This window comes from Mastomys coucha, unplaced genomic scaffold (assembly GCF_008632895.1).
Source record: "Mastomys coucha isolate ucsf_1 unplaced genomic scaffold, UCSF_Mcou_1 pScaffold7, whole genome shotgun sequence".
Taxonomy (NCBI): Eukaryota; Metazoa; Chordata; class Mammalia; order Rodentia; family Muridae; genus Mastomys; species Mastomys coucha.
This window is the reverse complement of record NW_022196913.1, coordinates 59,960,174-59,986,921: the sequence shown is the minus strand read 5'-3', so window position 1 is coordinate 59,986,921 and position 26,748 is coordinate 59,960,174. Positions and strand designations below refer to the sequence as shown.

General features: G+C 50.3%; 2 protein-coding genes across 3 annotated transcripts; one reads left to right on the top strand and one right to left on the bottom strand.

The window, feature by feature from the left end:
- Pfn3 (profilin 3) lies at window positions 1-590 on the top strand. Its single transcript, XM_031358230.1, has one exon. It carries the CDS (start codon window positions 120-122, stop codon window positions 531-533), a length of 414 nt encoding a protein of 137 aa, XP_031214090.1. The 5' UTR covers window positions 1-119; the 3' UTR covers window positions 534-590.
- Window positions 591-1,190: 600 nt separating this feature from the next.
- Window positions 1,191-15,918, bottom strand: Slc34a1 (solute carrier family 34 member 1). Of its 2 annotated transcripts, XM_031358226.1 has the most exons (12): window positions 15,794-15,918; window positions 15,523-15,672; window positions 15,307-15,435; window positions 15,082-15,225; window positions 13,543-13,654; window positions 13,224-13,419; window positions 12,939-13,034; window positions 7,335-7,398; window positions 6,944-7,111; window positions 3,479-3,595; window positions 3,256-3,380; window positions 1,191-2,137 (listed from the first exon to the last, which is right to left on the bottom strand). In XM_031358226.1, the coding sequence occupies exons 1-12, from the start codon at window positions 15,900-15,902 to the stop codon at window positions 1,634-1,636; spliced, it is 1,914 nt and encodes a 637-aa protein (XP_031214086.1). In that variant the 5' UTR covers window positions 15,903-15,918; the 3' UTR covers window positions 1,191-1,633. The 2 variants fall into 2 exon arrangements, with proteins under 2 accessions (XP_031214086.1, XP_031214088.1); XM_031358228.1 differs by lacking the exons at window positions 1,191-2,137; window positions 3,256-3,380; window positions 3,479-3,595; window positions 6,944-7,111; window positions 7,335-7,398 and adding an exon at window positions 11,630-11,651 and having other exon boundaries at window positions 12,928-13,034; window positions 15,794-15,902.
- Between the last annotated feature and the right edge of the window lie 10,830 nt (window positions 15,919-26,748).

Sequence of the window (26,748 nt, the reverse complement as noted above, 5' to 3'; positions counted from 1 at the left end):
CCGACGTCACAGCCCCGCCCTGCGAACTTCGGGCGTGCGGCCAGTGTTCTTAGCTCTGAGAATGCAACCTGCCACCCCTTCTAACGCAAGCACGAGTTGTTGGGACTGACTGAGCGGAGATGGGTGACTGGAAGGGCTACATCAGTGCGGTGCTGCGGGATCAGCGTATCGATGACGTGGCTATCGTGGGCCACTCAGACAATCGCTGTGTGTGGGCATCAAGGCCTGGGGGTCTGCTGGCAGCCATCTCCCCGCAGGAGGTGGGTGTGCTCACCGGGCCGGACCGGCACACCTTTCTGCAGACAGGTCTGAGCGTGGCAGGCCGCCGCTGCTGCGTTATCCGAGACTACCTGCTGGCCGAGGGTGATGGTGTACTGGATGCGCGCACCAAGGGGCTGGACGGGCGTGCAATCTGTGTGGGCCACACGCCACGGGCGCTCCTGGTGCTCATGGGCAGACGAGGCGTGCATGGAGGCATCCTCAATAAGACAGTGCACGATCTGATTGGTGGACTACGTGAGCAGTGCTCTTAGCAGGACAGCTAGACCGCCCATGGTTGGTAGGGAGACCAGAATAAACCTTGAACTGGGCGATCTGGAAGTTATCCTCTTTGTGTATTTGTGAGGAGTTGCAAACAAGAAAACAACTTGTGGGGAGATTCTTGCAGAACAAAGTGATCCTGGCGGTCTTCCAGGCCTCCTGGGCTCTGTCTCCCCCCCCTACCCCCCCTCTCCCAATGTAGATGCCATGTAGAGGCCAAGATGGTCCTGGCATCTTCCCAGGGCTCTAGGGACTCCACACCTGAGAAGGACTATTGGGATGCTGACCTCAGGGTCAGCATTCTTTCTCACAGAATTTTCCACAGGAGTAGGCTTGAGTGAACAGAGTCTCTCCCAGCATCTCCCTCCCCAGCACACACCAGCCAAGGTCTGTGAGATTCAGGCTAGAGGCGAGTGGCCCTCTGGGAGTTTGGAGATTTGGTTCCATGATACCTGTGGATGCTGAAGTCCTCAGAGGCTCGAGTCTCTTGTATAAACCGACGTTTGCAAAGAATCCATCTACATCCCCTGGTGTGTGATCTCCAGGGGATTTAGATAGCCAATACAGTGCAAAAACCATGTAAGTAAATAGTATGCTGTAGGGGTAAGGAATATGATTTCTAAAAAAGTCCATTTATGATCAGGACGGATGCAACTTTAAATTTTTTTTTCTATAAACAGTTAGCAGAATTGGCAAAGGCAAGACCCATGTATACAGAAGGCCAGCTGTTCTTCTGTTCCCTCCTGTTGGTACAAGGGTCGTGAGAAGGTGAGAGGGTGTGGCTAACTCTTCCCAGGACAGTTGGGGGGCTCCCCAGGCATCTGCATCCCCCTGTTACCCACACAATGTACTCACATATACATGTACTGAGGGTCACACAGGCTCAGCACCTAACGTGTATTTGTGCACACTACCTCTTAATTACAAAAGCCACTGTGGCCCTGAATATGGACAGGTACCCAAGGGGAGCACAAAATCATGTACCTCAAGTGACACGCATCTACACACATGCACGCACACATGTTCTGCCTTTCTACTGTGGGCTCTGTAAAAATACCATTCCCTGTTCCAGGCAGTAGTCTGGGCCTGCAGCCTAGAGACGGGTGGCATTGTGGTGAGCAGGCAGTGCCAGGCGGGGGGAGGGTGTGGCAGGGGGAAGCTCCTCCAGGAAGACTCTAGGGGGAAGTTGGGGTGAACGAGGCTCAGGCCTGGCATAGCACAAGGTGGCCCTTGTGATAAGACCATCCAGGGGCTGCAAAGAGTGCATCCAGTGGGGTAGGAAGTCCCATGTCTGCAGCCACTTGGGGAGGTGCCTGGGACTTCGACTCTGCAGGACATTAACAAGCACCACAAAGGCCAGTAGGGCCCCAAAGGGCGTGCCCACACCGACCATAGCCTGCCAGCCTGCCATGGAAATGCCAAACACCAGTGAGGGCAGGAGCAGGAAGCACACGAGGAGGTAGAGAACTGCAAACCAGCGGTACTTGGCGGTGCGTTTGCCCAGGGCCTTGGCCATGCGGATAGGCAGACGTGTGCAGGGCAGTGGGTACCACAGTAGGATGCCTGAGATGTTGAAGAAGAAGTGGCAGAGGGCAATCTGCAGGAGAGAAGGCAGAAGTGATCAGGATCTAGCCCAGTAGGGATAGATGTTAGAGGCCCCACATGATCTGGGTAGCAGGAGAAAACCTCTTCAGGCTGATCTGGCTCCAGATGACTCCAGACTGGTTATTAAAATATTGTGTTGCTGAACTACTTGGTAAATGCCCTGAAATTTCCATGTGTGTCTTATTAGCTGCCCTCATCAATTCCTCAGCTAAAATGTCTCTTTTTTATTTTTCTTTTTTAAAGATTTATTTGTTTTATTTATATGACTACAGTGTAGCTGTCTTTCAGACACACTAGAAGAGGGTACGGGATTCCATTACAGATGGTTGTGAGCCACCATGTGGTTGCTGGGAATTGAACTCAGGACCTCTGGAAGAGCAACGAGTGCTCTTAACCGCTGAGCCATCTCTCCATCCCCTAAAATGTCTTTCTGACACAGGATCTTCTAGCTATGTAGACCAGGCTGACCTTGCAGGCTAACCTTGGACTTTTGGCCATTTTCTTACCAAGTGCTAGGATTACAGACATGTACTACCATGCTTGTCTTTAGCAGCCACTAAAGGTTTTTGTTTTTGTTTTTAACTTGCCCATTCTGGCCTTTTTTTTTGGAGGGGGGTGTTGAGACAGGGTTTCTCTGTACAGCCTTGGCTGTCCTGGAACTCACTCTGTAGATCAGGCTGGCCTCGAACTCAGAAATCTACCTGCCTCTGCCTCCCAAGTGCTGGGATTAAAGGCGTGCGTCACCACTGCCCAGCCTCCATTCTGGCCTTTTAATTGGCCAGCCCCTTGTCAGCTGTTTTGCTCCTAAGTCACTTCCCCCTTTGCCATCCATCATCATCTTACCATCCTCAGTTCTATGCAATCTTGGTCCCTCAAGTCTAGGCCTCTATAGCACACTGCCAGGGTGTGACCCTGACTTGCTGCTGTTAACTGATACAATGTAGCAGTGGTTCTCTATCAGACACCAAGGTCTACTTTGTCCATCCTGGCTCCCAGTGAGTGGCGTGAGTAACCTTAGCAGGCAGTTGATGTTGATTATACATTGTTACATCCTCTGAGCCCTCCATCCCAGCCCTCTACTACCACAGACCACCCATTCTCTCCACGTACCTGAAAGGAGCTGGATAGCTTCTCCTTGGGGCTGGCCAGCGCTGCTAGGATGGCTGTAGTGGTAGTGCCAATGTTGGAGCCCAGGGTGAGAGGGTAGGCCCGCTCAATGCTGATCACACCCAGGCCTAGTGGGCAGGAGAGAATGTTGTTGTTCTTGGTCTACTTCCTTGAGCACCCACCCACCTCACCCCACTGCTGCCCATGGGTGGTGAAGGGCACTCACCAATGAGCGGGGTGATGGCTGAGGTGAACACGGAACTGCTCTGGACAACAAAGGTCATGCTGGCACCCACGACCATGGCAAAGTAGCCCGTGACCCAGGTGAAGGGGGCTGGGAAGTCTGAACAGAAGCCAAATCCCCAGTAAGCAGGGTCATCGGGAGAGCGAGCACTTGCTTTAGGGTGGCAGTACTGAGGTGGTAGCCCCCCCCCCCTGAGAATCTAGCTGGCCCTCCGCTCCCCTGTAGCAGCTTTCCGTTTGCCCTGCTCGCTCTTGTGGTCAGAGTGCTTTCTTACTGGGGCTAGTACACTCTGCCCTAGCTGTGCCTTCTGTTCAGCATCTAAATCCATTTAGATGGATCAGGTCAAGGATGCCCATGGACACTGAAATCTAAGCGTGCTTCTGTAACACAGCGAAGCACATGCCTAGGGCACTGCAGTGCACACACATGCTGCAGTGTGCTTTACATCATGGCTGGATGGTTGATCAGACCTGAGTCACTAAAGAGCTGTGACTGGTGAGATCCTCAGCGGAGCAAAGTCCCTGCTGCTAAGCTGGGTGACCTGAGCAATCCTTGGGATCTATCTACACGGTGGAAGGAGAGGACCAACCCACGCAAGTTGTCATCTGACCTTCACGTGTGCCACGGTGTGCACATGTGCATATACCTAAACACAGAATAAAGTGGAAATATTTATATGTATATAATATATTATATATATAATGTATATATATATATTATATATATATATATATATGGGCTTATAGTGCACACCTTTAATTCCAGCACTCAAAAAGCAGAGGCAGGTGGACTTCTATGCGTTTGAGGCCAGCTTGGTCTATATTGTTCTATGCCAGCCATGGGTAGATCCTGTCTCAAAGCAACCAACCAAAACCACCACCACCAACAACAAAAACCCCAAAAACTAAACAAGCAAACAAAACATTGCAACGGTGTAGATATTTGTTATTCTGTAATGCTTAAGACAAAAGTTACAAAATTTTGCTTCAAGATAGATGTAATTATTTTTCTGATTTTTTTTTTTTCCGAGACAGGGTTTGTCTGTGTAGCCCTGGCTGCCCTGGAACTCACTCTGTAGACCAGGCTGGCCTCGAACTCAGAAATCCACCTGCCTCTGCCTCCCAAATGCTGGGATTAAAGGCGTGCGCCACCACCGCCTAGCTTTCTGAAATATTTTTGATTCAAGGCTGACTGAATCTGCAGATCAGGGTCCCACAGAGACAGAATGTCAACTGCATTCATCCCCAGGGCTCACCTCCTCACCAGAAAGCCCATCCAGACTTTCCTCCTGGGAATCCCTTACTTCCACATTCGTCATGTGTGATTCCCCAATGTCAATGCAGTAACTCAAAAGCCCAAAATGTAGCTTAAAATGAGAATTAGTTAATGTCATCCCCCTGCCCCAAATCTTGCAAATACACCATCACCCTTAGTAAAACCTGGACTCTGGGTAAAATCTAAAGGCCTCTAAATCTGGCTCTATCTACCTTGTTGGGTCTAGCCTTAGCCTGTCCCTCGCAGGTCACTCTGTCCCAAAACTCCTGTGATTGCCACTGACTCCCCTCTGTAGTCCAGATTGGCCTCAAACTCTCCTTAACCGTCCTGCCTCAGCCTTCCAAGTGCAGAGATTATAGCTGGAGTCGTCAGGTCTGGTTTTCGTTCCACATGCATTTTATTTCTCTGAGTGTGGAAGCCAGAGGGCAATCTTGTATGTCTTTATCTCTCTGTGTCTTTTGTTTTTTTGTTTTGTTTTCGGGGGGGGGCATCCTGGAACTCAGTAAACAAGGCTTGCCTCACACTCATAAAGATCCACCGTGCCTCTGCCTCCCAAGTGCTGAGATCAAAGGCATGTGCCACCATCACCTGACTGTCTTATTTTTTGAGACAAGGTAACTCATGGAACCTAGACCTCATCAAGTGGCTCAACTGGCTGGCTAATCAGACCGGGGATTCCCCTGTCTCTGCCTTATAGCACTGGTAGTACAGGCATGCACCACACCCCCTAGGTTTTTATGTGGATTGTGGAAAGCCAACACAGGTTCTAAGCCTTGTACAGCAAGCACAGAATCCTGGCCCTGCTCTAAGTTTATTTTGGCAGAGCTCATTGGTACATGGCTTTAATCCCAGCACTGTGGAGGCAGAGTTTCTGAGTTCAAGGCCAACCTGGTCTACATATCGAGTTCCAGCTAAAAGTATATAGTCAACACCACACACCCCAACAAAAAGCCAAGGGTAGTGGTGGTGCTTACATTTAATCCCAGTGCTTGGGAGACAAAGGCAAGCGGATATCCGAGTGTGAGGCCTTTTTGTTTGTTTTTGTTGGTTTGTTCCAACAGGGTCATGCTATAAAGCCTGAACTAGGCTCAAAATCCCCCTGCCCACGCTTCTTGAGTGTGGGGATTACAGGCACATGTCCCCACATCCAGCCCCTTCATCCACATCAGACTCCTTATGCAGGTCTTCACTTGCTCAGACAGACCTCTGATCACCTTGGAAATGGCCTCCTCGGCACTGTGTTGTATTGCTGTTCGTCCCTCTGTCCCCTTGCCAGTCACCCACGCTTTACCTCCGCTGCTTGCCCCTCCCCACTCCTTCCTCCCTCATCTCCTAGGAGTAAAGTGAGGGGCTCCACGAGAAGGCCCAGGTAGAAAAAGGTTGGGTTGGTGACTGAAATGACTGGCCCACCTAGGTGGCATGAGGAAATGGTGGACCTTTAGGGACAATTACTAATCGGTTCTGTGCCACTGCCACCATTTGGGACACAGCCCAGCGTAGCCTAGTTGCCTTGTTCTATGAGGAAAATCACAATCCTGAGATCCTGGGATCAAAGATCCATCTCTGTTTGCCTCACTCCTGTGTCCCGTGGCACACAGTAGGAGCACGATGTCCATTGCCCATTAAACAGGGGTTTCTAGCTAGACATGGTCATGCATAGCTGTGATCCCAGAACTTGGGAAGTCAAAGCAAGAACAGAAGTTCTTGGCCAGTCCAGGCTGCAGAGCAAGGTCTAGGGCATTGTGGGTTACATAAAACCACGCCTGGAAAAATCCAGAACAAGTAAAACCAAAACCAGGGTGATGGGCACAGTGGTGCACACCTTTAGTCCCAGCACTCGGAGGGCAGAAAGATCTCTGTGAGTTCGAGGCCAGCCTGGTCTACAAAGCGAGTTCCAGGACAGCCAAGGCTACACAGAGAAACCAAGTCTCGAAAAAGCAAACAAAGGCAAAGCAAAACAATGCCTTCTAAGGATGCCCGTCTGCTAGAGAATGCGAAAGTCAGAGACAGCCTCGGCTGTCAGCATCTAAGGAGCCTCCGGATGACCTGGTCCCACCTTGTCTGGATCCTTAGGGGAACCTGAGGCTCCGAGATGACAGTGGTGGATCTAACAACACCTGAAAGAGCTCATCTGGGGCCCTGCCTACGCCTGCAGCCCTTCTTCCAGCTCACCTGTGTTGATGACCTTCTGGATGACATTGGCCACTTGGCCCTTGAGCAGGGAGTTGAGCATCTTGACAAGGAGGATGAGACAAGTGCACAGAACCACCAGGGACCCGGCCAGCAGAATGAGCCCCACGGCCAGGTCGGGCAGCCCCGTATCCACGAAGAGATGGTTGCCTAAAAGGGCGATATCAGGAGTGTTCACCCTGACACCCTGCTTGCCACCTTTGCCAACCCACGGGCTGTGAGCCTAAGACCCCCACATCAAGCCTCTGCCCCAGGGACTGCCGTAAACCCAGAGGTCAGCTGCCTTTCCAGCGGCTGGACAGAGCAGCGGCCAGCGAGGGCACGGCGGTGGAGGGCTATCACGTGGGACGCCTCCCGTGTTAGAGGTACTTACATTTCTCCATGGTGGTGTTTGCAAGGCTGTCGATGGCCTCTACCCTGGACATAGAAGTGGAAGCCTAAATTCAGAGGAAGGTGACTTAGAGAATCTAGCAAACCACAGCCTGGGGGTGGAGCTAAAAGGGAAGTCCCAGAGGAATGGAAGAACCAGACCGCTGTGGTCCTGCACCTGTTGCTTACCCACTCTGAGCCTACCTTTTCTGGAGAAGAGATAAGGTTGAAATACTTACCGCTCAGGAATATGGCCTCGAACACATGCTACCTCGTCACTGCCCGCACCTGCCTACCCCCGGGACCAGTGGGGACCCCCAATCAACCACATTAGTAGCTCCATGTCTTGGTCTCCTAATCCCTCAGTGGCATCCGCAGCCCCTTTCCTGAAAGCCCCCCATCCCTATCTTTTTTTTTTTTTTTTTTTTTTGGAGACAGGGTTTCTCTGTGTAGTCCTGGCTGTCCTGGAACTCACTCTGTAGACCAGGCTGGCCTCGAACTCAGAAATCCACCTGCCTCTGCCTCCCAAGTGCTGGGATTAAAGGCATGTGCCACCACAGCCCAGCTCTTACCAGTTCTTATCTTGATGCCTTCCTCCTGGGTTCCAGCCCCATGATCCCCCTAAGGCTCACTTAGCCCAAGCTCCATTCTGCCCAGGCTCAACGCCTTGCTCTTGGTGGGACCCAAGTGGAAGAAAGGTGGGTGAGGGCAGAGGGTCTAGCCCCACCCCTTTCTTCTTCTGGACCTACTGTGAGTGAAGTGAAGAAGAGTCCCTAGATACAGGGGACCAAAGGTCAGGCAGGTGACCAAAATTATGGTAGAATCTAGCTGCCTGTGAAGATGGTAGAGGTCTGTAGAGACGGCAGTTATTTAGCCCCAGGCCACGGTTACCATCCAGAGACACACCCCAGTGTGGCCCAGCTGCCTGGTTCTATAAGAGAAAGCATGATTCTGGAGTCTTAGGTTCAATTCCTATACATGTTGGAGCTACTTGGATGCATTTTCCCCACAATACCCTGGATGGAGCTTAGACGCGCACAAATATGAAGCAAACATGCCACTTCTGAGCTACACCCCAAGATCTCATTTCAGTTTGTATTTTGAGATGAGGAGGTCTCACTAAATTGTCCAGGGAGGCCCTGGATTTGCTGTCCTTCTGCCTCAGTCCCCAAGCATTTAGGAATCACAAGCCTATGTCACTAGACCTGTGGAGACACACTTTAAAGTTCCAGGAAGCAGAGTTCCCAGGCCGGCAGAAGTGCCCTTTCGGCCTGTAAAGTACTAATCTGTAGTTTTACTGGATTAAGGAGTTGTGGAAAATGAAGCCAGGATTCCATCCTTTTCCCACTGATGTCCAGGAGCCAGTGAGCTGTGACAGGAGGAAGTGGAATGGCCGTGGAGAAGCTAAGGGTGGGGCTCAGGAGGGAGCTAGCACTGGGATGTTAATGGCTTCTTTAGGTTCTGTCATTTACAGACTATGTAATCTGGTTGGGGCTTGGGCCAGTGATCCAGCCCTTGTCTATATGGACAAGGCTCTGGTTCCATTCCCAACATCACAAGAGTAAAACAAAAACAAAACAAAAACCTCCAGGATAATGTTGACGGGGCCAGCATCTGGCAGCTGGTTCTAATATCACAGTTCGTGTGATGCTCTCCCTTGACAATGTGCTCAGTTGTTATTCCCAGTTCACTAAATCTCAGCCTCGGGGCACCACCAAGCCCAGAGGTCTGAACCCTAGGCAAGAAACTAGGATAAAAATCATCTGCTAGGACAGAAATCCAGATAGGCCCTGGGAGAGCTGAGGCAGGAGGATTGACTTGAGTTTAAAGTCAGCCTGAACTAGAATGAGATCTTGTCTCAAGAAGAAAACAAAACAACAATGTTAATAAGGTCAGAGAGTCTACTGACCTGCCCAGGAGAGACTGGGGTCTGGTCAGGGAGAGCCAGGCTGGGGTTTAGTCAGGGGGAGAGCTAAGTGTTTGCTGAGTTCAAATCTGCTTTTCCAACCAACTTTCTGGGGCCAGTTAGGCCACCTCTCTGAGCCTGTTTAAATCTGGATAATAAGGGCTCAGAAGTGAAGAGCACAGGGCGCTCTTCCAGAAGACCCAGGTTCAATTCCCAGCATCCACATGGCAGCTCACAGCTCTCTGTAACTCCAGTTCCAGGGCATCTGGCACCCTCATATGGACATACAGGCAGGCAAAATACCAATGCACATAAAACAAACAAATCTTTGAGAAAAATAAGTTGGGATAATAAAGATATAAAGGTCATAAGAGAAAGGGTACCTATGCTCTTCCCTTTGGGGTCTGGCTTACCACAGGCTCCAAGTAAACGGAACCTCCAGTAAGTACAGACCATTTCCTTTTGACTACCTAGGTCCTGACCAGAGGATCCTGCAGAAACGCCTGTGGATCCTGGCCCTTTGGGGAAGGGACCTTCCCGACAGTCCCCAGCCCAAAGCCCTAGGAAGCAGATGACTTCCTGAGAGATGCGTGTGCACCTCATTGGCCTTCTCTGAGCTGCATCCCGGGGTCTCCTGGGGAGGGGACTTTGTGGGCCTCATGGAGGCTAGAGGCAGATGAAGACCTTTGCAGAGGGCCCACCTTAGGGTTGACTGAGTCAGGGGCAAGTCTAGGCTGAGGACTGACATATCTGGAGTGTTGTTTATTTCTATTTTTGGTGCTTGGGATTAACCCTTGACTCCAGACCTCACTCAACAATAGATTCCACTCTCCTCCCTCCTATGGGATTCTGGAAACTTGACTTTTCTTCCTGGGGTTGTGTGACCTTCACTGAACCCAGAGAGGGAGTCAGAGACCCTAAAGTGGAAGAAGGGAATGAAGAGACAGCAGGCATGACAAGGGAGGATTCACTGTAAAGCCAGGCTAGGACAGAATTGAAGGGAGAGAGAACCCTTTAAGGAGATCTTACAGGGCAGAGAAGGTAGGAACTCCAGCCTGTTTCATAGAGCCGGGAAGCCCACATCTGGTCCCGTCCCCTAGACGTGTCTGTCCTGTCTTGGGTGGAGAAGGGGCATAGAAAGGGAGCCAGGTGGAAATGAAAGGCCGAACAGAAGGGTCCACAGCCTTGTGCGCACACCGCGGCTGAGCCGTTCTCAGCTGTGTGAAAGGGAGCCAGCCGTTCACTTAACCTCTCTGCCTTCAGTTGTCTCCATGACAGAGTCCCTCATGCTGTCTTCTTTCCCCCACGGGCTACTTGGAAGCATCTTGGAAGAGAGAGTTGGTATTTAAGCGCCTACAGGGACACCCTAGATTGAGACACTTCTGGGAACTGAAGGAGGTGATTTAAGTTCACAAAGGACTCCCATACTTCAAGAGTCCTTCCTCAGGAGAGAACCACAGAGGATGTGGGCTTGCACAATAGCTTCCCCTTTGAGGGTATGGTAGCTGCGGGGGGCCCTTTGTTCTTGTGGAAGCCGCGGAGCACTCTGGGCCAACAGTGCCATCCGGTGGCTGAAAGGAGAACTTCTCAGCGCATCTTCGGTTCACCAGCCAGGGTGGAGTGGTCCGAGGCAGAAAGAAATGGACACAGATGCAGGTACCTTAGCTTAGAGTAGCATCGGGGAGAAGCAGCTGCACGAGGAGTGATTTTTCCACCAGGATCGAGACCTTCCCTCCGTTATAGGAAGCCACTGTGCCCCTCTGAGAGAGGCTGTTTCCTATCTGCAGAGTGGAGATGTAATAACAGCTGCCCCTAGTTATCAGTCCTCCAAAGATGCTGCTTCAATCAGGCAGGGACAGTTGTCAGTTCACACAGAGACTCTCGGAAGGGATTCCGAGGCCAATGCCAGGTCACTGATCACCCACAAGTCTCACCTCAGAAGGCCCGTTTTTCCCCCTTCGCATCGAGAAGGCTTCTGCTCTGCCCTAGAGACCATTTTAGTTAATGTTGGGTCCCGTGTGGTGAAGGCTGGAGGCCGTGAAGAGTTGAAAAGAAAAACGGGGGTAGTAAAAAAAGGCCTATCCCAGGACCATGTGATGCTGCTGTGTGAGTCACATCTCTGCAGGGGACAGGTCTAGCGGAGACAGAGAGCAGGGTCCTCAGATCCAGCCAAGATATGCAACCTGCTGTTCCAGAACAAGGTTTCCTGCCAGTGTGGGGACCTGAACCAGTGCTCTGGCAAGTGACAGCTGGAACAGCTGAGTTTCCGTTCGTGTAAAATGGCTGGCACACTTGGCCGGTCTTGCCTGAGGACTACAGTGGGTGAGGAAGTTCAGGGCACAGGTAGAGACTTGGCCAGAAATCTCGCCAAAGCTTTTTTTTTTTTTTTTTAATCAGTATGTGATTTCTCTTCCTCTATCCAGACTGTGCAGCTGCAGTGACTCACAGAGCTTGCCTGAGAGTGCCAGAGAGCTCATGAGAAGGTGGCTGACGTGTGAGGACGATCACAAAGCCAGCATCAAAGCTGTCCACGTGGGCTTTTTGTTGTCAAGCTGCCTTGAACTCTTCAGAAGAGCAGAACTCTCAGGAGGGTGGCGTTGAGTGCCACTCGGGATGCAAAGGAACACCACGGGGCGAGCTGATGGAGTATTTTCCGTGTGTGCTGGTAGAAAGGACCGGGAACATCAAGAGCGGGGAAGGCAGAGGACGGGCCTGTGGCTCTGCTGCGTGCTCTGGATTTCCCCACAGCTTTTCTAAGTGGAGCTATTTCTTGTATGTAATAATTAAGGAGAAGCAAATTGGGAAGACTGTGGTTTGGGGAAGCGTTTTTCCCTTTTATGGCTGAGTAGGAAAGGGCACTAATTGCCTACTTCCTTGTGCCTAATGGCCTTGCTATTACGCCTGGTACCATAGGCACAATGACTGATCCCTGAATGCCCAACCAATCCCAACAGTTTCTCATTCTGAGCAGTAGAAGGAGCAGAAACAAAGAACTTGTGGCTCCCGATGAAAGTGCCAGCACCAGTGACTGCTGTGGCTCTCAGGGGGCCACCCCTGAGAGCCAGTGAATGTCACACCTAGTCTCTCTTCTTAGCTGGAACCCTGGGGCCTAAGCTTCTCTGGATCCTTCTAGGTGCTCTTCCCCTTCCTCTCCACCTTGCTTACACTTCAAGCTCTAAGCAGAGTCCAGTGACAAACCCCAAGCATCCCTACAGCAGGCAAGTTAACCTCTGTGGGCCTGCGTCTCTGTCTGTGACAACAAAGGGTTGCGCTTGATCCATGGTTTCCAGACTTGAGCACGGAGCAGTTAGAGGGCAAGTCGGAGACGAGGGAACTGGGCTCATTCCCAACGTTTTTTTTTTTTTCCTGATTCAATTGTTCTAGGAAGGATGTATACACACTACGCAGTGGGTTTGCTTCTACTCTGTACCTGGTTTACGTCTCTGATAGTTCCTAGGTGGAATCGATGCTGTTAGTCTGGGCGACAACAGCTCTTTGAAAACCACTGGGTCAGATCAATTCCATGCAATGCTAAATGTACAAGATTATGCTTGCCTACAGCAGTGTGTGCAGCTAGGAGGGATTAGCAACGTCTGTCATAGCTATCCCGCTGCAGAACAATTGCATGCATCTGCCCGAGGTCTCTGAGACAAGCAGGCCATTGTCTAAAGAGGGTATCTTCTTACCTGGCTCCGAACTCACCTCTGTTGCGTCTGGGTGACACCAAGTCCGAATGAGACTGTGATTCCTCAGGGACTCATCCCCCACGGCAATGCTGGTGATCACAGACTTGTCCAGCTGTGAGCAAGATGATGAGGAAGAGAGAAAGAGAGAGGGGCGATGGAGAGGGAAAGAGGGAGAGGGAGAAAGGGAGAAAGGGAGAGGGAGAGAGAGAGAGAAAGAGAGAGAGAGAGGGAGAGAGTTGAAGGTAGGGTCACTCACTATCCCATATCTGTCCATCCATCCCGTGGCACTTTCCACCCTCACCTGGATGATAAGCCTTGTGAAGGGCTCTGTGATAACCTTGAGAAGGTCAGGGGCATCACGGCCGCCACGGATGTTGAAGGAGGCAACCACAAGCCCGGTGACGTGGTGCAGGTAGCCCGTGGCAGCCTCCAGGGGCAGCAGGACCAGAACAGACAGCCAGTTAAAACAGTCATGCACGGTCGCCCCTGCAAAAGCCCTGAGCAGGGATGTCACGTTGCAGGACAGCTAGACCCAAGGTGTGCCCAAGCGGAGGGGTCCAGCACTCAGTTCTGCCTTCTCCCCAATAAGTGTGAGCCCCCAGCCTCCTTCCCCAGCTCACCGCCTGAAGTCAGTCCTGTCCCCCGCCTGCATCAGGGCCACAATGGTGTTGGTGACAGACGTTCCGATGTTGGAGCCCATGATGATCGGAATGGCGGAGCTCACCTCCAACACTGGTGAAAGAGGAACATCTCAAATGCCTGGGATGCTGCCGCTGCAGGTGTTGTCCTACAACAACTCCTACGAGGCCCCGTGACCTGTGTTCCAACCTCAGACAGCCTTTTCCAGTATACTCTGGACTTCCTAGGCTGAGCCTCACAGGTCCATGTGTACATACACTGTGTATTTACTCTGTGTGTGAGAATATCCACGTGTGACAAGATTGGCATGCTCTGACCAGAGCATGTCCACGCGCTACTCAGGATGGACATGTACATGCAGCTGCATTATGGGAACTCACACCTTGTGTAATCCATATGTTGTGCTTGTGCAGGTGTGCCTTACCACAAGTGGGATCGTTGGTTTTATGTGTCAACTTGGCTAGCCTATAGTACCCAGTTAACTTTAAGTAGGTTATTTTTGTGTGTTTATATGTGTGTGAGCATGTGTGTGTGTGTGTGTGTGTGTGTGTGTGTGTGTGTGGTGGAGGACCAAAGAATTCAAGCGTTCAGCTATAGCACTCTCTACCTTATTACCATGTGACAGTATCTCTTGCATAACCTGGAGCTAGTAGCTGTGGTGCTCCAGCAATTCCACTGCTGCCCCCCGGCACTGGTGTATATGCAGCCATGCCTGGCCTCTGGCCTCTTATGTGAGCACTGGAAATTCAAACCTGGGCCTTCATCTCATGTAGCGATCACTCTGACCACTGAGACTCCCTAGCCCCAGGTAAAGGAGATTGTTCATGATGATCTTGGAGGGCATCAACCAATGGGACGAGAGAGTCTCAGGTGTGAAACTGAAGCTTCCTGGAGGGGGAAATTTCACCTGTCGCTCACAGGATTGGCTTCCGCCTACACATTCTGCCCTTCTGAATCGCTCACACTGGAAATGTCAGACTTGGGCACCCAGCCACACAATCTCAAAAGTCAATTCTTTTTTTTTTTTTTTTAATGATGTGTCTATTTTTATTTCATGTGCACTGGTGGTTTGCCTGCATGTATGTTTGAATGAAGGTGTCAGATCCTCTGAAACTGAAGTTACGGGCAGTTATGATCTGCCGTGCAAGTACTGGGAATTGAACTCTGGTCCTCTGGAAGAGCAGCCTGTACTTTCTTGACCACTGAGAGCATCTCTGTAGCCCTGCAATCAATCCTTTGCAATAGATTACATGTATGTGGTGGCTTTTTCTGACTGGCTTTCTCTGGCTTTCCTGAGCAACTGTGTAGTTGAGTAGACGTGGCTTTCCAGGAGCTTTGCCATACTCCCCAGCTCCTGGAACTCTTTCCTGACCCGGCTCTTGGCCCTGCTTTAGAGGACAGTGTGAGAGATGCCGGAGCCCCACCCTTCCCCTCAGCCTCCTTAGCAGTTCCTCACGCCTGCCCCAGTCTGAGGAACCAGGGCCCTGGGCTCTGTCCCTGGCCATGCTGGGCCAACTCACAGCCAGAGGAAACCATGCTGACAATGATGGATGTTGAGGTGCTGGAGCTCTGTACCAGGACTGTCACCAAGATCCCCACCACCAGCCCTGCCACTGGGTTGGATAGGATGGCATTGTCCTTGAAGATGTCCCCAGCCACCTTTCCTGCAGAACACAAGGCAGCATCAACTGAGGTCCTTCTGAACCCTTCTCCTGACCTCTTCCCCCGCAGCCCCTGGGCCCTACCTCCAGCCAGCTGGAAGGCAGAGCTGAGCACGTCCAGGGAGCAGACAAAGAGGTAAAGGAAACCCAGCATCAGTGGCACCTTCAGGAGCTTCGTGCCAACCTGGGCAAGCTTCTGGGACAGCCTGGGCTCTGGAGGTGGGGCAGGCATGAATACAGTGGACAGAACACTAGAGCAAGTGACTACCCATACTTCCACTGCCCTCCAACTTGGCCCACCTGGCTTTTGCTCCTCTTCCTGGGCCAGCTTGGCAGGTAGTGGGTCATGACACTCCAGGACTTCCCCATAGGGACAGCTGTGCTCTGTAAGGGTTACCGGGCTCAGACTGGAGATGGCATAGGTGGATGTCCCAGGAATCCTGTGCAGGACTGAGGAGGGAGGCTGATTATTAGTTACCAGAGGCCTCGGCAGCCCAGGAGAAACAAGTAGAGGGACAGCAGGTAGGCAACTGTGGGCAAGCAGGTCTCAGGGTTTGGGAGTAATACTTACCTTGTGGGCTGGGCACGTAAGCAAAGGCTGCCCCATGCACCATGTGTCTCCCACGGACTGGAAGTGGGGAGACAGCCGGTCCCCCCAGTCTCTCACTGTAGGACATCATGTTGGGCACCTATGTGTAAACAGGTTGGGATAGATCTGACAGCTGCTGTGTCTGGGGCACTCATACCCACGTAGGTGACATCCAATTTAGGATCTGTGATTCTGTCCATCCTCAGACACCCAGGTCACAGACCTAAGCAGCCATTCATCCATCCAGTAAGGTTTTGTAGTTGTTTTGTATTGCTGGAAACAGAACCTAGGGCCTCAGCATAGGAGGCAAGCACTCCAATGTTGTGGCACATCTCCAATCCCAACAAGTGTTTCTTATATGTGTAGTGTTTGCTAAGTTCTGAGTGAGATGTTCAAGTATAATAGCAATTAAAAACACATATAGCCGCTGGGCAGTGGTAGCACATGCCTTTAATCCCAGAACTTGGGAGGCAGAGGCAGACAGATTTCTGAGTTCGAGGCCAGCCTGGTCTACAGAGTGAGTTCCAGGACAGCCAGGGCTATACAGAGAAACCCTGTCTGGAAAAACAAACAAACAAAACAAAACACATATAGCCACTGCTCTCAAAGTCTAGAGAGGAGACAGCTGCAAATGATATAATGTCTCAGTGAATAGAAATGGCAACCAGGTATTGTGACGAATACAGGCACCAATATGCCTAGAGTGTCCCACGGCAGGTCACGGCAGAGTAGGGAAGGGGAGGGGCTCATGGGAGAAGGAAAAACAGGGATTGTTTTAGCTCAGAGGGAGCAAAGCAGACTGGGCTGGGGTTGGGATGTCATGGGGAGCAGGAAGAGGAAACCCAGAAAGAGCTGTGGTGAAGGGATAGGAATAGGTGAGACATGGGGGCCCTGGGCTCACCTTGACTATGGCTCGGCTCCAGCTCAGCTCCTCGGGGAAATCTAAAAAGGAACTAAGACCCTCCTCTTTATACCCTCGGGTCAAGGGCAAAGTCCTTAATGAACTAGAAGAACTCTAGCTGCCTTCTGTCTTTTCTCCATTAAATTAACTTTATCCCCAAGATTCCTTCCAGTTAATTGCTAATCTTCAGCTCTGCGGGGGGAGCTGATGGCCAGGCTGTCCTCTCACTGCACCAGCACAAATCACAACCCACAGGGCACAGGCTCATCCCTGCCCTGGACGGAGACCCTCACACCCCTCTGGGACCTTGTTCTTAAGGTCCATTTTGTTTATGAATGGACAGGACTCCCCAGAGAGTGACCCAGACATCTGGTGACCTTGCCATGCATCTGGATGTCTCTGCAACTGTGTATATTTCGAGGGCTATGGTTCAGCAGAGGGGGAGTCCAGGGAAGAATCCCAGTGAGGCTGCATATTTGAACCATGGAGGATCTGCAGGGCTTAATAATGGATTAAGATGTGAGATTGAGAGATCATGGAATAGCCGCCAGAGCAAGAAGAGATGGCTCTGTGCTTTAGAGTCCTTCCGAAAGTGTTGATATGGGATATGTCAAAAGAGCATCTTGAAGCAGAGACAGCAGCTAAGATGCTGAGGGGTGGCCCAGGGGAGAGATGGCGTGTGGCTCAGGAGGAATAGAGGACAGGAAGCTTCCTGGAGGCATTGGGAAGGAGGAAGAGGGACAGTGGGACCTGGAAGTACATGGTATGCAGTAAGTCCTGTGGGAAAGAGTTCACAGGAGCCACATCCCCAACCCCAGCAAGCGTTTCATGGATTCGGAGTAGAGCCTAAGGTCTGAGTTAGATGCTGGAGTACAGTCCTAAGTAAAAACACGCATAGCCACTGCCCTCAGGATGTTCAAAGTGTGGCCAGGAGACAGCTGCAAAAGATGTCATCTCTTAGCGAGTAGAAATGGCAACCAAGTGTTATGACAAAGGCAGGTGCCCTAGAGCAGTGGTTCCAAGCCTTCCTAACACTGCAAGCCTCTAATACACTGCAAGCCTCCTGTTGTCCTGACTCCAACCATAAAATTATTTTCATTGCTACTTCATAACTATAATTTTCCTATGGTTATGAATCCTAATGGGGGTACCTGTGTTTTCTGATGGCCTTAGGATTCCCCCTGTGAAAGGAGAACCCTTAGGCAACCCACAGGTTGAGAACCACTGCACTAGAGTGCAGTGGCAGGGCAGGGGTCTCAAGAGAAGGAAGAGGGTGGCTTCCTTTAGCTCAGGGGGAGTGAAGCAGGCTGGGCTGCAGTTGGGATGTCTGAGGAAGCAGGAGAGGGACCACAGAAACAGCAGGGGTGACAGGCTAGAGACAGGGCTGAGAGACTGGGCCTGGGGCCACCTCGAGGTCCTCTGTCAACAGAGCTTCAAGACTCCCCAGCTGCTCTCTGATTATTCAGGGTCCCTGGGACTGCAGATCCACATAGTATCTTCGGGGCAACATTTACCTAACCTTTCTCTAAGGAAGACAGGCACTTCTGCACATTCCTGCTTCAAACTGAGCAAGGTTAACTGATGAGCACTTCAGTCTGGACATAGTGACTCTCCGCTGACTCTGTGAAGTGGCAAGGAGCACAGAGCAAGCCCAGCTTGGTCAGATTCCAGTTTTACCTCGAAGTGATCATGTAGGCCACAGAATACTCAAAAGGGAGGGGAAGGGATGCGGGGTACGACTGGAACTGGCGTTTTGATGTTGAAGATGGAACACGAGGCATTGCATAATACTACAAAAGTGGTTTGACCCCGTGTAGCACCCTTACATTTCAGGCAGGGTGACCCTAAATTTGCTTGGTCAATTTTTTTTTTTTTTTGACAGGATCTCACTATGTACTTCTGGCTGTCCTGGAACTCACTACATAGAGCAGACTGGCCTCAAACTCACAGAAATCTGCCTGCCTCTGCTTTCCGAGTGCTGGGATTAAAGGTGTGGGGCACCATGCTGAGTTTCAAATCTTGGTTTATAACTCTCAGTCCGGATATCCATTTCACTCTGGAAATTATCCTGCTTTGGAGAGCAGTTCCAACAGCTGTGAGGAACGGAAGCAAAGGACTAGCAATTATGGAATAGATTCAGAGACTACAGAGATGGCTTAGGGATTAAGAGCACTAGCTGCTTTCTCACAGGACCTGGGTTTGGTTCCCAGCATCCACATAATGGCTCACAACCTTCTGTAACTCCAGTTCCAAGGGATCTGATGCCCTCTTCTGGCCTCCTCAGGCATCAGACACACACTTGATACCTAGGCAAAGTACTTATGCATATAAAATAAAATAAAAATAAGAAAACTTGGTACTGGATCTCTTTTTGTTTGTTTGTTTGTTTGTTTTTGTTTTTTTTTTTTGAGACAGGGTTTTTCTTTGTAGCTCTGGCTGTCCTGGAACTCACTCTGTAGATCAGGTTGGCATCAAACTCAGAAATCTGCCTGCCTCTGCCACCCAAGTGCTGGGATTAAAGGAGTGCACCGCTACCACCACCACGGGGCTGTACTGGATATCTTTATGCCAGCTTTACATATAAGATTGCATTGTAGGCAAGCCTGAAGGACATTTTCCAAATTAGTAAAATTGATGGTGAAGGGCCCAGCCCACCATGGGTGGAGCCAATCCCTGGGCTAGTAGTCCTGGGTTCTATAAGAAAGCAGGCTGAGCAAGTAATGGGAGCAAGTCAGTAAGCAGCAGCCCTCGTCCTGCCTCCAGGTTCCTTCAATGATGGACTACAATGTGGAAGTGTAAGCCCAACAAACTGTTTTCTCCCCAAGTTGCTTAGGTCATGGTATCTCATCACAATAGCAACCCTAACTAAATCAGTACCAGGATAGTGGGGTATTGCTGTGACTGACCTGACCATATTGTTTAGGTGAGGACTATGGAAGGACTTTGAAACTTTGTGCAAGAAAAGCCATTGAGTGCTCAGTGCTCGGTGAGCTATTGTGCAGGAGGTGGAAAGACCAGAATGTTGAGGGCCATGCAGAAGATGGAAGCTTGGCTTGTGAAGTTTCAGAGGGAAACTTAGAGACTATCAGCATCATTCGCTGTCTTGAATTAGGATTCTGAGGTTCTGGTCAGCTGGGGTTGAAGCATCAGCAGTGATTAACAAGATACCGGAACTACTAAAGTGAGATCTTTGCTTTGCTGGTCACCTGGAGCTGAGAAATGACTGGGGATTAAGAGGGGACCAACATTGTCTCTGAGAAATCTCCTGGGAAGTGTTTTCTGAGAGCACAGAGAAGCTGTGTTCCAGAGGCGGACAAGGTTGTACCTCACGGTGGCAACTGAACTTGGCAGTGTCAAAGAGTCACCCAGGTGGTACCGGTTTTGAAGGTATAAAGGGACCATGGAGACCAGCTAAGGCTTAGCACTGTGAGGGGCCAAGAGTGGCCATTGGTGAAGGTGCAGCCTCAGGGGTAGGTGATGTCCCAGGATCGAAAGGGATGTGCAGAGAAATTTAAACTTGGAACCATGAAGAGAGCTCAAGAGAAGCTATTGGTGAGAGTGCAGTCCAGTTGCAGCAGAGGACACCAGACATTTTTGGAGATGCCAGTACCATGGAATGACCATCCATGGCGGCAGCAGTGGAGTGGAGCCCCTTGGAGCCTAGAAAGCAAGCTGTGTGCACTGCAGAGGGCAGAGCCGGAGCTCTAAGCCCCTCGGAGGAGCCCAGAAGACGGTAAATGGATCCCAGATGGACACTGTATTGTTCACACAGTTGGAGTCTGGTTTCGATTTTCGTTGACTGTGAAAGTACCCTGGTTCTTCCCTCTTGAAGTAAGGTTGTGTTTAATTTATTTTTGATTTGACAAGAGCTCACAGTTGAAAAGACTGAATTTTAAAAGATATCTTAGGTTAAAACAAAACAAAACAAAACTTTGAATTAAAAAAAGAAAGAAAGAAAGACAAGGTGCTTTGTTTGTTTTTAGAGACAGGGTTTCTCTATGCCCTGGATGTCCTGGAATTGGCTTTGTAAATCAAGGTGGCCTCCAACCTACAGAGATTTCTCCTGCCTCTGCCTCCCAAGTGCTGGGAGTAAAGGCATATGCCACCCCTGTCCAGTAATGATGTTTTTAAAAATCAGGGATGATGGCATATCCTTTAGTGTCAGCACTTAGGTGGCAGAGGCAGGGGTATTTCTGTGAGCTGCAGGACAACCAAGGCCATAGAAAGACCCTGTTTGTTTGATATTTAAACTCTACCTTCCTTCCTGGGATGACTAGAATGAACAGCTAATTATTTAACAAACGCCTCAGAAACGCCGTGGGCTTCACACCCAAGCACTTCTGAAAGCCTGCAGTTGGCCAGCATCCCCTCTTCTTGTCTCACTCATCCAAGCCGGTCTGCCTCCTCCCTCACTGGTGACCGGGCTGCATGTCCACAGTGGTGCTTCATATCGTCTGTACACGCGGGCTCTGGAGACAGCCTCCCCTAGACCCTCCCCTAGACCTTCCTAAGGTTAGCACCTGGTAGTTGGGGGCGGGGGGTGGCGGTTATGGTAGGGAGAGGTCCCCGAGAGGATAAGCCATCTGTGGGAGGAAGGCACAGTCTGTCAGACGGGTCTCTGACAGGAGCGCGCTGAGATCCTCACACCATCCTCTGCTCCTTTGTGCTCAAAGTCTTTGAAAACAGCACCCGGGGCTGGGATCCCAGCCAGATACCAGGAGGCATCTCTGACTCTTGTTTCTCCTCCATCCCTTCTTCTAACTCTTCTCCCAGCAACCCCTCCCCCACCACGCTTCCATAATCTTTCAGGAGCTGTCTGCCCAGCATCTCTGGGACTGCACCCCAGGTGGAACCACCTTACTCTCCCGGAGCCCAGGTGCTCTGCCGGAGCCCCGCCCTTCATTGTTCCAGGTCTTTTTTCTTAAGAAAGTAGCCAGTGGTCTTTTGCTACATTTTTACTTTAGTATGTGTGCTTAGAGGACAACTTGAGCGAGACTGTTCTTTCTGCCATGTGGGTCCTGGAGAATGAACTCAGGTCCTCAAGCTTGGTAGCGGACGTCTCGACTTGCTAATCCACCTAAGGGTCCACAGCCAGTGATCATCTAGAAACCCGAGCCAGTGGCCATGGTGGTTCCCACCTAGGTGCAGAAGCACGATGTGAGACAAGCTGATTGTGGATGTACGTCTCACTCCCTTTAAAATCCTGCTTCTGTTACCAGCTTAGCCTATTGACCAACACCCTGCCACAGTGTGAAGGGGCCAGTGTACATCAGGGCTTCATGCTCACCTGCTGACCTTGGGTTGCGCCTTAGGAGTTACACCTTAGAGAAAGCATGCATTATAAAGAGAACTGGGATCCAGGAGGAGATAAGAGTTGTACTCACGGATGGCCTTGTCAGGCATGATGGGAGGAGAGGCCATTGGTCCAGTGTAGGGAAATAGAGGGTGGGGAGGTGGGAGTAGATAACACTTGAAATGTAAATAAATTAAGAATAAATAAATTAATTAAATAAATTAAAAACAAAATAAATAAATAAACAAGAAAAAAGAAAAAGAAAAAAATTATACCCACATTTAAAGAGGGCAGAGCAAGAGAGACCAGCATGAGAGATGAAGAAGTATACCAGATCGGGAGGAAGAACAAAGGATCAACTGCCCCAGATACCAGGGTTGACCAAGTTTTGAGAGACACATTGGTCGGCTGGGCCAAATGTTGCTGAGATGTAACTCAAGAACAAAGCAAATTTAGCATCCAGGAGCCTGGTTGATCTTGGAGAGCCAGGTCCAGGGAGGAGCAAGCTGCCCTGTGTGGGGTAAATGGCGACAGCAGGGCCAGGGTCAACCCGAGAGGCTAACATATATTGAGTTTCAGCATATCAGCAAAAAAAAAACAAAAACAAAAAAAAACAAAAAAAAAACGATTCCCCCAGTACAACACAACAGCTGAATGACAGGGAAAATGTCTCCAGGACTAGATAGAGCAGGCTGTGGAATAAAGCAACTAGCTGAGGTCTCAATTTAATTAAATTAACTGTTTATTTACTTATTTGGATGTTTTGCCTGCATGTATCTGTGCACCACATGTGTGCAGTGCCTAAAGAGACCAGAAGAGGGCGTCAGATCCCCTGGAACTGTAGTTCTAAGAAGTGAGCTGCCATGTGGGTGCGGAGAATTGAACCTTTTCCTCTAGAAGAACAGCAGTCAGTGCTCTTAACTGCAGAGCTCTCTCTCCAGCCCTGATTCCTTAGTTCTTAAGATCAGTTTGGGGTTGATTGGTTTGTTTAGTCGGTTGGTTTGAGACGGGGTTTCCCTGTGTAGCCAGTTGCCCTGAAACCTGCTATGTAAATCAGGCTGGTCTCAAACTTCCAGAATTCCCATTTGTTACGACACATATGTGGATCTGCCGGATTACAGACATGTGTTATCACATCTGGACCATTAACTATTTAAATATATGGTTGGCAGACTGGAGAGATGGCACGGCGGTTAAGTGCACTGACAGCTCTTCCAGAGGTCCTGAGTTCAATTCCCGGCAACCACATGGTGGCTCACAACCATCTGTAATGGGCATCCGATGCCGTCTTCTGCTGTGTCTGAATGACACAGTGACAGTGTACTTACATATAATAAATAAATAAGTCTTTTAAATATATGGTTTGCCTTACGTGAAGTTTTTCAGTAGACCCTAAAACCTGGGGATAATTGCGGGGAGAGAAAGCAGCACTCAGAGCCACTTTTCTCCATACACTGGATTTTTTATTTTTTCAGAGAAGGCCTGACTGGATTGCCCAGGCTAGCCTTGAACTCTTGGTTCTTCTACCTCAGCCTCCTGAGTGCCTGGGTTACGAAACTGGAGTGCTCAATCTGGATTGACTAGCCCTGTGGTCCCACAGAATTGTCAGTATTGTCAGAGCTCCTGGCTTCTCTCACAAGCATGTTATTAACTTAAGACACTCATAAGCCTCACTGTGGGTCAGCACAGTGTTTGACGTGGGACACGGCAGCGAGCATTCCTTCCCAGCATCAGACAATTGTGAGGGACGCGGTCCCAGCAGCAGGCTGGCTGATACGATGGGTCACATCCTGCCACCACCCTTTATGGGCACAAAGCAGCCCCTCTCCTGGTCTCCTGATATAGTCCACCTTTGGAGAGCCTGGGTTGATGATTGGTTGGTTGGTTGGTTGGTTGATCGATTGACTGGAGACAGGATCTCACTACATAGCCTTTGGCCTAGAACTCACTCTGCAGACAAGACTAACCTCAAACTCACAGAGACCAGCCTGTCTCTGCTTCCTGAGCGCTGGGAATAAAGACATGGGTCACATTTCCCAGTTTGGAGAGCTTGGATTTCATTCTGGACTGCACAGCTGCAGCCTAGCAGAAGCTAGGAAAAGCCATTCTGGGAAAGACAAGCCGTTCTGTGACCTGATGATGCCCCAACCCAGTATAGAGAATAAGCACTCTGTAATTATTAATCTTGTAAGCCCGGGCTCTGGTCACTCATTTATGAGCAAGGCCAAAGTCCGGACAAAATAGCTGAGGCTGCTTTGAGGGTTGCGTGTGTGGTCTTCTTCAGAAACTCCCTCTTCCTTACACTTCCCTCCTCTTGTGGCTCCACTCCTGACCATTACTGGTCTCAAGGTTCCAGCCAGAGGGAAAGGCCGTGAGCCGCTTGCTGCCTGACGCAGTCCCAGCCTCTGACATCTTGTCCCCCTGACTTTGAGTTCTAGTAAATTTTGAGTCCTGGGCTTGGAGCTCAGCTGCAGGTTCTTGAATCCACATTCTAACCCGGACTCTGGGACACAAGTCTGCACCATTGAGTGGTAGCTCGGATAGTTTGGCCTTGACTCTGATAAGTTGCAGGCTTTGTATGTTAGATTTCAGATTCCGGTTCTAGGGGCTTGGCGCCATGTTCTGGGTCCTGGTCACTAAGTCCTGGTTCTGTTCTACAGGCTACAGGCTTTTTTAGACTGAGTTCTGGCTCCTTCAGGAATAGAGAAGTATGGTGGCCCCTGCCTGATAAGGGTATCCCTGTCCACACATCTTTGCTGGACGGCTTCGAGCAAGAGCCAGCATCATAGCTGGTTCCATGGCTCTTCTCTTCCCCACTAGTCAATTTCTTGAGACATGCTACAATGGCCACAGAGCAGCCCTTGTCTAGACCATACCGCTCTCATGGGCCTTCTCCATTGGAAACATTCATGCCCTAAACTCTTCTGCAGAGTTGTACAAGTTTTTTTTTGGGGGGGTGGGTTCGAGATAGGGTTTTTCTGTGTAGCCTTGGCTGTCCTGGAACTCACTCTGTAGACCAGGCTGGCCTCGAACTCAGAAATCCGCCTGCCTCTGCCTCCCAAGTGCTGGGATTAAAAGAGTTGTACAGTTGATATATGATTTGCATCTGCTTCAGTGGTGCCAACTACATACGCTCCCCTCATCGGGCCCTTCGTCGCCCTGTGGAAATGACCTTCAGCTTCTGCACCCTCAGAAGCCAGAGTCACCTGACTGGCAGGCCGGGGGGGCCCCCCCTCAGTGTGCACCTTGTGCTCATTGCTGGGGGAGGGTGGGTGTTCCAGGGAGCATAGTCAACTGCTGTGTCTGCATATCTTCACCAAGGGCTCCAGGTGAGCAGCCTGGGCCTCACCTGACCCCACACAGATCCAGAACTAAGGTCACAGAGTGATGGCACCCCTTGGCCCAGCAAATAGGCCATTGCAGATGGAGAAGAGTGAGAAACAGCAAAATTGCCTGGCAGAGGCTTGGAGCACAGGCTTGGGTTTCCTGGGCATCTGTAGGGACGGTACTGTCAGGATGAAAAACCTGGCTTAAAGCATAGTGTATGTTCTCTTCCTTCATACTATACCCATCATGACTTCCCTTCTGCAGAGAGGAACAGCTCTGAATCGTCTTGCCTGTCCACCTTTGAATCGGTGTGTGTCCGTGGCTGTGAAATATAGACCATGGGTAGCTGGTAGGTGTGGCTTCCTCTTCCTGAAGATGAGGCCTGGTTAGGCTGCTGAAGGCCCGAGACCTTGAGGGATTCTAGGAGTGGAGCAGCTGGGAGAAAGAAGAAAGGAGCGGGGCAGTGGTGGTGCTCGCCTTTAATCCCAGCACTTGGGAGGCAGAGGCAGGCGGATTTCTGAGTTCGAGGCCAGCCTGGTCTACAGAGTGAGTTCCAGGCAGCCAGGTTTCTACACAGAGAAACCCTGTCTCGAAAAACAAAAAGAAAAAGAAAAAAAAGAAAGGAGCACCTCCTCCCAGCTCCTGTGGCACTGTGCCCTGCAGGATGCCATACATTCCCATATCAGAACAACTGTGGCTGCCCACACGAGACAGCCGACGTGGCAGCCCACAAGATGCTCCCCAGAGAGCCTGTGAGAATCACTGAGGCCCCTCCTCTTGCCAGGGTATTTAAATACTTCATCGTGGCTGGTGGGAATGCTCTGTTTAAGTTACACACACGCTCCTGTGAAAACATTAAATTCACTGGTCAGGAAGTTCAACTTGAGTGGAATCATTTTATTGGTCCGCTGTTGGTGCCCTATCTGGGATGAATAGGGGCTTGTTCGTTCTCCCCTAGAAAAGTCACCAAGGCTATTGGACAAGGAAAGAGCAGAGGGGATTTCAGTAGAAGGCCATACCAGCCAATCAAATGTGCCAGCAGTGAGGATGGTCTCAAGTGTCCAAATAAGTATTAAATTCTACCAAGAATGGCTGTACAGCAGAAATAAAGATGGATTCTTGGGGAGTTCTTTGTAGTAATTAATTCTTCAAAATTGTATCTATAAGAAACTTAAAGCTAAGCTGAAATCTTTGCATACTCTTCCTAACATTGGTATAATGCTGGCACATTTCTCCATCTTCTTATCAGTCTCACACTTCTAGAACGCTCTCTCCCTTCTGTACATTCGTGAGTGTCTTGTGTGATTGTATTTTATATACAGATACCAGTATGGCTTAGGAATGTGTCTCCTAAACATTTACATTGAGGATTTGTGAAATCCCTGAGTGAAGAAGTGCTGAAGGATGCATTTTAAA